The sequence below is a fragment of the Panthera tigris genome, chromosome E1 (genome assembly GCF_018350195.1).
Source record: "Panthera tigris isolate Pti1 chromosome E1, P.tigris_Pti1_mat1.1, whole genome shotgun sequence".
Lineage (NCBI taxonomy): Eukaryota > Metazoa > Chordata > Mammalia > Carnivora > Felidae > Panthera > Panthera tigris.
The window spans coordinates 52,601,932-52,614,314 of NC_056673.1; the positions used below are offsets into that span (position 1 = coordinate 52,601,932).

At 48.9% G+C, this 12,383-nt stretch overlaps 1 protein-coding gene across 1 annotated transcript; it reads left to right on the forward strand.

The window, feature by feature from the left end:
• Window positions 1-278: 278 nt before the first annotated feature.
• SOX9 (SRY-box transcription factor 9) lies at window positions 279-5,056 on the forward strand. Its single transcript, XM_042966899.1, has 3 exons — window positions 279-1,067; window positions 2,011-2,267; window positions 2,882-5,056. Exons 1-3 carry the CDS (start codon window positions 637-639, stop codon window positions 3,721-3,723), a joined length of 1,530 nt encoding a protein of 509 aa, XP_042822833.1. The 5' UTR covers window positions 279-636; the 3' UTR covers window positions 3,724-5,056.
• Window positions 5,057-12,383: the final 7,327 nt, after the last annotated feature.

The window sequence follows — 12,383 nt, forward strand, 5'->3', positions numbered from 1 at the left end:
ACATTACGAGAGTACGGCAAACTTACACACTTGGACGTCCTGGGTCCCCCGCCCCCCCCCCCCCCAGCCAGACCAGAGGCAGCGCTCCCCTCCCCGCTCTTCCCCTCCCCTCTCGTCACCCAAGCCCAGTGCCACAATCCTCCTCCCCGCAAAATCGAATCCAATCAGCTGCCTGCCAACCCCTGAAATGCCGTGCTGTGATTGGCTGGCCGTCTCTAAGGTGAGGAGCAGTAGTTATTAAAGAGCCCCGGGGCTGGGAGTTGAGGAGCTGAGAGCGGAGCTTGAAACTCACTGGAAAGTTCAGTGGCGCCGCGACTTGCCAGTTTTCACTCCAGGAACTTTTCTTTGCAGGAGGAGAAGAGAAGGGGTGCAAGCGCCCCGCTTTTGCTCTCTTTCTTCCCCTCCTCCTTCTCCTCTCCAGTTCGCCTTCCCCCACTTGGAGCGGGCAGCTGCGGGCTGGCCACCGCGCGCCTTCCTAAGTGCTCGCCGCCGCAGCCGGGTGACGCGCCAGGCTCCCCGGGAGCCGCTCGCTCCGCGTCCGGGCAGCCGAGGGGAGAGGAGCCCGCGCCTCGAGCCCCCGAGCCGCCGCGGCTTCTCGCCTTTCCCGGCCACCCGCCCCCTGCCCCGGGCCCGCGTATGAATCTCCTGGACCCCTTCATGAAGATGACCGACGAGCAGGAGAAGGGCCTGTCCGGCGCCCCCAGCCCCACCATGTCCGAGGACTCGGCGGGCTCGCCCTGCCCTTCGGGCTCCGGCTCGGACACCGAGAACACGCGGCCCCAGGAGAACACGTTCTCCAAGGGCGAGCCGGACCTGAAGAAGGAGAGCGAGGAGGACAAGTTCCCCGTGTGCATCCGCGAGGCGGTCAGCCAGGTGCTCAAGGGCTACGACTGGACGCTGGTACCCATGCCAGTGCGCGTCAACGGCTCGAGCAAGAACAAGCCGCACGTCAAGCGGCCCATGAACGCCTTCATGGTGTGGGCGCAGGCGGCGCGCAGGAAGCTCGCCGACCAGTACCCGCACCTGCACAACGCCGAGCTCAGCAAGACGCTGGGCAAGCTCTGGAGGTAGGGCCGGCGCGGCGGGGTGGGCTCCGCGATGGCGGGGGGCGCTGGCCGCGACACCGTCTCCGTGCCCCGCCTCCCAGCAGGAGGGAGTTGCCGGTCCCGGAGCCGGCGTGGGGGGGTGGGGGGACGAAGTGTAACTTGGCTCGGAGTTTGACAAAGTTCTTGGATTGCTCTCGGGAAAGGGAGGGAGGCGGGGGGGGGGGGGGGGGGCTGGGGGGAAGGGGACGGAGAGAGCCGGAGGGTGGGTGAGGACTTGTGGGAGACGCGGTGGGAGGGGGCTGCCAGCGCTATCTCCCGTCGCTGTGAAGTTCAATCCCAAGTGGGGGGTTGGGTGGGAAGTGAAGTTTGCCCCCCACTCGCTCCAACTGCGCTCTCCCGTGCAGCCTCACAACCGAGGAGATGGGATGGGGGGGGGGGGCGCAGACATCAAGGCTGGAGGAGACTCCAGGCAGGAACGGGGGGAGCGCTGCTGGAAATAGGTGGACGCAAGTGGGCGGGGGAGGGAGCAGGAAAGCTCCTTGCAGATTAAGTGTTTTTTTGGAAAGTTTTTAAAGATGTTGGGGGCGGGGGCCGGTAACCTACGGTGGCAAAGGCACTTAGAGCCGAGCAGCGGAGAGCTATTTTCATCTTCAGGGTTTCCAAAATAGAAGAGGAGAGAGGGCGGGGCCGGGAGTGACCGCTCAGGTCGGACTGAAAGAACCGAGATTTATTTTTCTGGGTTTTTTTTTTTCTTCCTTCTTTTTATTTTATTTTATTTATTTATTTTTTTTTAAGAAAAGTTATGAGCTGCAGCAGTGGCTGGAAAGCGGGGAGGAGGGAGGAAGGGGTTGTGCGCGAAGAAGCCGAGCGGTCGGGGTCGCCTCCCCCTCCCGCCGACCTGACAGCTCGGCCGGTTTCACAGAAGCCCTTCTGTTTCCCTCTGCGCCCCCTCCCCCGCCCCCAGACTGCTGAACGAGAGCGAGAAGCGGCCCTTCGTGGAGGAGGCGGAGCGGCTGCGCGTGCAGCACAAGAAGGACCACCCGGATTACAAGTACCAGCCGCGGCGGAGGAAGTCGGTGAAGAACGGCCAGGCGGAGGCCGAGGAGGCCACCGAGCAGACGCACATCTCCCCCAACGCCATCTTCAAGGCGCTGCAGGCCGACTCGCCGCACTCCTCCTCCGGCATGAGCGAGGTGCACTCCCCGGGCGGCGAGCACTCGGGTGAGTCCCCCCACAAGCCCCCGGCTACGCCTCCCGCGGCCGACGGGCACACCCCCGGGTCTCCACCTAGCAGACTCGCCCCGGGGACTTTGCGCTCCCCGGGGAGGGAAAAACTACCCCGAGCGCCTCAGCCTCCTCCCCTCCCTTTCCAGGGCCCCGCGAAGTCCCTACGCGCGCGCGCGCGCACACACATACACACACACACACACGCACACACACACGCACACACACACGCACGCACACGGATGTAGAGCCATCCTAAGGGATTCATTTTTATGGCGAGGTAAAATGCCTTTACAGCTTTTCAGGACTTCTCCCTTCTTCTCTGGCTCCGCCACCCCAAAAGCACACACAGGCTTCTTCCACAAGTAGCAGTTTGGCCTTCCCGACCCTCCGGGCCTCGGACCCTCCCTGATAAAAGGAGATTCCCGACTGTGTACCGGCAGGTTAATCATTTGGCGACTTATCTCCCGTGCTGCGCGCCTCCCGCGCGGTTGCGGGTCCTTAACGACACTTTTCGTTTGGAGGGAGGGTCCCAGGAGGGTTCCTAAGATCGAGGCCTTTGCGCTGCACGGCCCTGGTTGACTTTTCCGCGCTGCTTCTCTTGCCCGCAGGGCAATCCCAGGGGCCCCCGACGCCACCCACCACCCCCAAAACCGACGTGCAGCCGGGCAAGGCTGACCTGAAGCGAGAGGGGCGCCCCCTGCCAGAGGGGGGCCGACAGCCCCCCATCGACTTCCGCGACGTGGACATCGGCGAGCTGAGCAGCGACGTCATCTCCAACATCGAGACCTTCGACGTCAACGAATTCGACCAGTACCTGCCACCCAACGGCCACCCGGGGGTGCCGGCCACGCACGGCCAGGTCACCTACACGGGGAGCTACGGCATCAACAGCACGGCGGCGACCCCGACGGGCGCGGGCCACGTGTGGATGTCCAAGCAGCAGGCGCCGCCGCCGCCCCCTCCGCAGCAGCCCCCGCAGGCCCCGCAGGCCCCGCAGGCGCCCCCGCAGCCGCAGCCGGCGCCCCCGCAGCCGGCGCCCCCGCAGCCGCAGGCGGCGCACACGCTGACCACGCTGAGCAGCGAGCCGGGCCAGTCCCAGCGAACGCACATCAAGACCGAGCAGCTGAGCCCCAGCCACTACAGCGAGCAGCAGCAGCACTCGCCGCAGCAGATCGCCTACAGCCCCTTCAACCTCCCGCACTACAGCCCCTCCTACCCGCCCATCACCCGCTCGCAGTACGACTACACCGACCACCAGAACTCGGGCTCCTACTACAGCCACGCGGCGGGCCAGGGCTCCAGCCTCTACTCCACCTTCAGCTACATGAACCCGGCGCAGCGGCCCATGTACACGCCCATCGCCGACACGTCCGGGGTCCCCTCCATCCCGCAGACCCACAGCCCCCAGCACTGGGAACAGCCCGTCTACACACAGCTCACCAGACCTTGAGGAAACCTTGCACGGAGGGTGATGACGACCTTGACGATCAGAAGGAGAACCGAAGAAACAAATCACCAAGCAGAATTTCCTTGGGGACGTTTTCCCCCACCTCGTTCCGTAAAGACGTTTAAGCTAAAGGCAACTCAGACCCAGATTGCGAGACAGAAACCTTAGCCATCCAGACGCATTACCACCTTGTTGCAAATCGGGGGCCAGGCCGCTCTTGGCCGGATGGACCATTGGAAAACCCGTAAGAAACCGGACTCGAAGACCTTCTTCAGAGCAATCACGGAGGATAATGGAGAATCGTGTGATCAATTTATTTGCTCAGTCTCTCTGCCTGTTTGGACTTTGTAATTATTTTTTAGCAGTAATTAAAGAAAAAAGTCCTCTGTGAGGAATATTCTCTATTTTAAATATTTTTAGTATGTACTGTGTATGATTCATTACCATTTTGAGGGGATTTATACATATTTTTAGATAAAAGAAATTAAATGCTCTTATTTTCCCAACAGCTAAACTACTTAGTTGAACAGCGTGCCCTAGCTTTTCCTGCAACCAGAGTATTTTTGTACAGATTTGCTTTCTCTTACAAAAAAAAAAAAAAAAAAAAAAAAAAAAAGTGTGCGTGTTGTTGTATTAACATAAAAAAAACACACAAATTTGTGTTATGCGATCAGTTTTTGGGGGTTAGCTTTGCTTAATTCCTCAGGCTTTCTGATTCAAGGAGGAGCTGCCTTAGAGAAATAAAGGCCTTATTTTGCAAATATGGAAGTAAACCATAGTTTAGAGAAGCATTTGGTAAGCTTTATCATATATATTTTTTTTTAAAAAAAAAAACAAGAGAAAATACCTTGAGCCTTAAAACCATGCTGCTGGAAAATACTCTTACTTTTTAGTGCGTTTGCTTGTTTGCTGCAATCTTGAGAGAGAAGTAGAAACCAAGCAAAGGAGCTGAAATCTGTTCTGGGAATGTTTCAGCAGCCAAGTGTCCCAGCGCACTGCCCCCTGGTTGCCTGCTCAAGCCCCATGTGGGGTACAGATGCTATGGCCTTTCTCTGACACTGTCACTGTGCCTCTCCGAACACCAGCAGTTGACCTTCAAGACATTCCACGTGCTAAAATTATTTATTCTGTAAGGAGAGGTTTTCATTAAAAAAAAAATCTTTCTCTTTAAAAAAAAATTTTTTTTTAATTTTACCTTCTTTAAAATAGGTTGTTGGAACCTTCCTCAAAGGGTATGGTCATCTGTTGTTAAATTATGTTCTTAACTGTAACCAGTTTTTTTTTTATTTATCTCTTTAATCTTTTTTTATTATTATTAAAAGCAAGTTTCTTTGGATTTCTTGTCCTAGATTTGTATAAATGCCTTTTTGTCTGTCCTTTTTTTTTTTCCTTTGTGGTTTTGTTGAAAACAAACTGGAAACTTGTTTCTCTTTTTGTACAAATGAGAGGTTGCAAATGTAGTGGATCACTGAGTCATTTGCAATGTTTTCTGCCACAGATCTTTGGGCTGACTAAATTTGTGTGTGTGTGTGTGTGTGTGTGTGCGCGTGCGTGTGTGTGCGTGTGTGTGTGTGTGTGTGTGTGTGGTGACGCAAAACAATGCTGGCATGTGTCATGGATAGTCCCCTGCAAGTTCTCTTGGAGATAGGGAAGAAAGGCAGAGGGGACCAGCCCAACGAGAACTTAATTCTTAATTCCTTCTGTGGCTGGAGAGTTTGAGGATTGCTTTTTAAAAAAGACAGCAAACTTTTTTTTTTAATTTAAAAAAAAAGATATATTAACAGTTTTAGAAGTCAGTAGAATAAAATCTTAAAGCACTCTTATAATATGGCATCTTTCAATTTTCTGTATAAAAGCAGATCTTTAAAAAAAAAAACTATTTCTGTAACTTAAGAAACCTGGCATTTAAATCATATTTTGTCCTTAGGTAAGGTTTGGTTTGTGTTTGTGTTTTGTTTGTTTTGCTTGTTTCCTCCCCAAACCTTTGTTCTCTCTGTGAAACTCATCTTTCCTTTTTTCTTTTTTTTTTTTTTGTATATTATTGTTTACAATAAATATACATTGCATTAAAAAGAAAGCGGCCCTGTGGACTTCATGCTCCCATTTAGGGATAATTTGAAGAACTGACGTAGAAAAGAGACGGTTACATACAGATCACTGTGATGTTTACATTTTGTGTGTGTGTGTGTGTGTGTGTGTGTACTTTCGGCACCAATGAAGAGACCTTGTTCCCAAAAATCGACCGGGGTGGGGGGTGGGGGGAATAATCTGGGAGAGTGTCATCTCGTTAGGTCACATAGACAATTATGCATCAGCAGTTGCCAGCGCAGGCAAAATGTTTGCTGTGGTATTAACAGCCTCATGCTTCAGGGCAAAAGCTGGTCTGTAGAAGTCAGAGGGGGATGTTAGACCTGAAATCAGTAGCTGGTCAGTAGACAGAATGCCAGAGGGGGTGACTTCACTGTCTGAATTTAACAGAGCAAACTTTCTATTACTACGAACACATACCAAAAAAAAAAGGGGGGGGGGTATCTGTTCAAAAGGCAGAAGAAGCCAAAATAAAAGTTGGCAAAGAAGATCAGAAGGAAGTCTGTTCCATTAACCCATTAAATGATTCAGAGCCTTCCTGGTGTATCTGCAGGGACAATGGAGTGAGATTACCTTATTTTGCTGTTCCCCGCAGTTTAACGCCTTCTGAGGAGATGCAAAGCCTTGGTAGAAGTAATAAGACCTAATCCTGTTTTCCTTGGCCTCAGTGAGATGGGAGTTTCCAGGATCAGAGAAACGTCCAGGTTATTTTTCATTAAACAGATGAAATCACTCCTTCCCTCCCGCCCCCACACAGAGACACCCCCCCTCCCTCACAGCCCCCCCCCCCCCCCGGCTGATTAGGGAAGTGTCTCCAAAGGAGGCAAGTCTCTGTCACCTCAGGCTGGTTTTACTTCTAGGCCCTTGTCTCTGACAGTCTTAAATGGTACCCAGACTCCCTGGCATTACCTCACGTTGTCTGTTTTTGCCTTTTGGATTCCTGGCTTGCGTCCCACGCCTGGATCATGGCAACCAGGAAAATGGTAGTTATCAAATCGAGGCAACATTAGTCCTCGCCCTCCTTTGCAAATTCCTCCAACATTGATTGAGGGCCTGTGATCTGCGGGGTGCTGTGCAAATCTCCCCCACCCCACCCCCAGAGGTCACATTCTGTTGTTTAGTTGTGCCACGGTGCCCGTTGGCTTAGGCTCAGTCTAGCTTCCATTCTTACAGAATCTCTATTGTTTTTCCCCTTGCCAACACTCACAAAGCCCTTTTTAAAGTGTGTGTGGTGTTCATTAATTCTTATTTACTTTTATTCCCCCAAATCCCCTTATCTATGAAACTCAACACATACCACCCCATCCTGACCACCACTTTCCTTACCAAATCTATAATGTTTGCTAGATTGTCCTCTCTTCTAGAAATATGCTTTTTTCCCTCAGTGTGTGACCTTCCACAGACCTTCTTAGAGCCAGAAGGTTCCATTCGGGTATAATCTTGCTAGGTGAGGTAGGGCAAGCTGCTTACTTTCCTGTGCCTTGGTTTTCCCTTTTGTTAAGAACATTTATAATCTCTCCCTCTTATAACAGGGTTTGCTATTAAAGCAGTTTTTAGCAAGAAGCAGTCTGGAAATTCACTGCATCTGAATCTTTTGGTACGCACAGGATTCCACAGCACCGGAATAAAAGATAAATGGTGAAAAGGGTGTGCACAGGATGGTCCTGACACACAGGAAAAGACAAGAGACAATGGAGCACAGGGAGAATTCATCTGAATCCCACCCACCCCCATCCACCAGATTGAGCCAAAGCCCAGCACCACCAGATTATAAAATATTTTAGAGGAATTTTTATTCTAAATCTAGAAACACAGAGCTTATCACCCTGACAACAAGACATTTATTGAAAACCTAGGAAAGAGGGGCACCTGCTCAGTCGGTCGAGCGTCTGGCTCAATTTCCGCTCAGGTCGTGATCTCATGGTTTGCGGGGTCAAGCCCCACATCGGGCTCTGCACTCACAGTGTGGAGCCTGCTTGGGATTCTCTCTCTCTCTCTCTCTCTCTCTCTCTCTCTCTCTCTCTCTCTCAAATTAAATAAATAAATAAACTTAAAAAAACAAAACAAAACAAAAAAAAAACCTGGGAAAGAGTCCTCCAGACCAGAAAAAGCTTATAATTAGATCCAGAGTTATTTATTTCTTTGTATTCAAATAAAACCTTTTTTTTTTTTTTACTATTTTAACAAAAAGGGCTTTTTTAAAAAACAAAAGGAAATAAGCATAAGGGAATAAAAACCTCGCTTAGAATCAGTCCTTTGGGCTTTTATTAAAATGGCACTTACGGATTAGTTTGAGCTGTGTGTTTGACTTTCCCACCTCAACCCCATCCCATCCCTTCCTTTCCCTGATTTCCACAGTAAATATTTTTGAGGCAGGGCAGAGGCACTTTTTATATTAACTTAATTGATGAACTATCACTTTAGCCAGAGATAGATTTACCATGATGCTAAATAAGCTGAAGCCTCAGGTCTGGTCACCTGCACAGACTCCTTTTAAGGCCCTGCACTTAATCTCGTATTTTAACAATTTAGTATCTTTTTTTTTTTTTAATTCTGCCCTCCCTCAAACACACACACACACACACACACACACACACACACAACTGTATAAGCTCCAGGACCCAGAAAACCCGGGTCTGTCCAAGACCCGGACAGCAAGCCATGATATCAGAGGCTGAGAGGTAAATACTTTCATTTCTATTCTCAACAGTGCCTGGCACGTACTGAGCTTGCTGAATACCAACCTCTTATCAAACCGTGGACCAGGTGGCAACGTCACAGATACGTCACTGGGAATCTCTGCCGTAACCTTCCTCCATGAGACCTTACACGGTGTTCTCATCCCTCTGAGACTCAAAGCGTTTCCATTTCTCAAATGATAGTTTCTCCTGGGCATAAGTTAAGTAAAGTAGATCTCACAAGACTGTTAATTACCCGTCCTTCCTGGTTCCTTCACTTCTCATTTCCAACTCATCTCTATTTTTTTCCTACTTCCAGCACCTCTTTCCTGCATTTTCTTAGGGTATCTCCTTGACTCTTGTGGCTAGAAAAAGTTTGCTGGGCCCTTATTGGGTTATTCCTTTTCTATAATTCACAGGCCAGACCTGTTTTACTCTCTGTGTCTGAAGAATTATTTTATTTTTTATTTATTTTTAAATTTTTTAATGTTGATTTATTTTTGAGAGAAAGAGAGAGAGACACAGAATCCAAAGCAGGCCCCGGGCTCCGAGCCGTCAGCACAGAGCCCGACGTGGGGCTCCAACCCACCAACTGTGAGATCATGACCTGAGCCAAAGCCAGATGCTTAACCAACGGAGCCACCCAGGTGTCCCTCTGAAGAATTATTTTAGACCAAATATAATGATGGGGACAGCAATATCGGATTTACATTCATTCAAAACAACTAGGCAAAGGGCACCTGGGTGGCTCAGTCGGTTACGTGTCCGTCTCTTGGTTTCGGCTCAGGTCACGATCTCACGGTTCACGACCTCGAGCCCCGCATCAGGCTCTGTGCTGACAGAGCAGACCCTGCTTGGGATTCTGTCTCTCTCCCCCTCTCTCTGTCCCTTTCCTGCTCATGCTCTCTCTCTCTCTCTCTCTCTCAAAATAAATAAGTACACTTAAAAAAAAACAGAAAGAAAAACAAAACAACCAGGCAAAATTCAAGGCAGTGTGTACATTACTTTGAAGTTACTACCAGACACATCCCTTGAAATCGCAGGATTTTATATAGAACTTAATCCACGTACCGTGATTTCATGCCACCCTAGTCCACTGAGGAAAGTTTCTACTCACTGTCCCCACCAACATTTGCAAAACATCTCCTATAGGTGGGATTCAGTGGCCGACAAGGGTAGATGCAGTCCCTGCCCTCAGGGAGCTATATCGTATAGCAGCGAAGGCCTGCAAAAACCAATGTACTCTGGCATTTTCTTGTTCACGCACTATGAAAGCAACACTCCTGATGAGGGCCAACTGGGCTGCTCTTTATCCGGGAGAGAATGATGGCAGCCCGGCCTAGCACAGAGGGACTGGGCCGTTGATGGATCTGGGACCTCTTTCTCTCCTAATCTCCATCTGTTTTTCAGTGACATGAATTTATTCTGACCCAATTTACAGAAAAGTGACCTGCTGTGTTTTTACCTTAGTCATGTCTTCCTGGCCCCCTGCCAGGAAGGCAACCAGGTCTCTGCCTCTTGATGAACCACACATTCATGTATCACACAATTCTCTTTTTACCTGAGACCCCTGAAATCCAAGAGGATCTCTTGATTTCAGAGACTCGTTGAATGCACCCCACAGGTTTATGGAATCAGAAATATAGAAGGCACCATGGGTGGTGTTTTAGTTTGGTTGTGCTCTGGTTGCCAAAATCCTTTTTGCAACACCCAAGCCATTGAGTACTCTTTTTTTTTTTTTTAACGTTTTTTTAAATTTATTTTTGAGACAGAGAGAGACAGAGCATGAACAGGGGAGGGTCAGCGAGAGGGAGACACAGAATCTGAAACAGGCTCCAGGCTCTGAGCTGTCAGCACAGAGCCCGACGCGGGGCTTGAACTCACGGACCGTGAGATCGTGACCTGAGCCGAGGTTGGCCGCCCAACCGACTGAGCCACCCAGGCGCCCCCATTGAGTACTCTTCAATATCTTTCCAGAATGCTCACATTGGTTCATGAGAACCGACTTCCTCTCCTGGAGAGCTGTACTTTTGCAAAAATCTTACCTTTGTAGTCTACCAACAGCCCAAGGTGACCTGGCTTTATACCAACATGATGGGAGACTTGTCTTTCTTTCGAATCATAGCCCTTCAACTATTTATACAGTTTTCAAGTTTTCTTTCCATATTTTTTCCCCATGTGAAACATTTTCAATACATTTTACATGTGACCTGGTTCCCAAACGTTTCTGTACCTTGTCCTTCTTTGAATGTATTTCACTCACTAGCATTACCCAAATTAATTCCAGGCCTCCAAATCTGGTTTGACTACTATGGAAGAAAGTCAATTTATCCCCTTTGTAATCAGAAATTGTGCTTTTATTAATTTAAACTAAAATTGTATTCATTGTTGTGGTAGCCAAAGCACTCAGTTATGTTATGGTGAGACATCTCTCACCTATTCTATAATTGTGCAACTGGGTTTTTGAACCCAATTACCAAGGTTTACATTTGCCTCTGTCTTGACTGAAGTATGACATATACAGGCTCTATGGAAGGAAAATGAGGAAAAGGGATTTACATCATTGAGCCCTTACTTTGCCAGGCACCGTGACAGATGTTTTATATACATGATCTCATTTAATCCGTTTAATTACCCTTAGAGACAGGTGTTATTATTACACTTTTCTTAAGAAGGAAACTGAGGCTCAGAGAGATTAAACAATTAACCTAAGGTCGTGTAAATAGTAAATGGCTCGGACAACTACCATTGACTCCCCCAACCTACTACCGGCCCCCACCTACTGAATCCTCAGTTTTCAAAAGGGAATTTTGAAATAGAGTTTATAATGGGAAAAAGAGAATAAATTCTTATGTTGTTAATTATGTTATAGAGAATCTCTTTTAAAGGAAAATCCGGCCAGATGACCCACCTGCCTGCTGCTCAATACCTTGCAATGCCTACCTGTTCACTTGGAATCAAATCCAAAATCTTGACCAGAGGATACTCCAGGGCTTTGTGAACTACAGCCCACAGATCAAATCCAACCCCTCACCTATTGTTGCAAGTAAAGCTTTATTGGAACACGGTCACGTCCACTGGCTTACAGATCATGTACGCTGCTTTCCCGCTATGACAGCACTATTGGGCAGTGGGACTAGAGATCATGGTCTGCAAAGTCTAAAATATTTATTAGCTGACCTTTTACTGACCCTTTATCTATATCTAGCTCTTGCCTGTTTCTGTGACTTCATTTCTTGCCATTACTCTCCTTTTTCCCCATGACCCATCCCTCTGCTTCTTTCTCATTCTCAAATCTGTCAAGCTCTTTGCTACTTAAGGGCCTTTGCTCGTGCTACTTTCCTGGCCTAAAGCACCCTTTCATCAGAATTTTCCATTTTTCCTTTCCATCTTTCAGTTCTCGGCTCAAATGTCACCTTCCCCAAGGGACCTGGCCACCCTAGATGGAGAGGTCCACAGTCAATCTCCCATCATCCTATTGTAATACCATCATCAATCTCCCACCATCTATTGTAATACCATCAATTTCTGGATGCATCTTTGTCATTTGTGTGTTCATCAACTTTGACTAAAGCTTTGCACTTGGTCTTCTTTCCAGCTTATCTCTGGTACCTAGAAAAGTGTTTGACGCGTAACAGGAGCTCAATAACTATTTATTGATGAATTCATTGGTAGAGTAAGCTGTTTTCATTCCCCCCAGGTTCTCAGGTGGGAAGTGAGCATTAGGGATTAAGAAGCAAGAAAGTCATCAATTCCTCTGTAATTAAATAATCAACTAAGTGAACACACGATGAGCGTTCAGCTAGGAGCTGGGGACTCCAAAACTAATAAGATAAAGAGCTCACAAGAAAAAGGATGGAAATGGGGCACCTGGGTGGCTCAGTCAGTTGAGGGTCC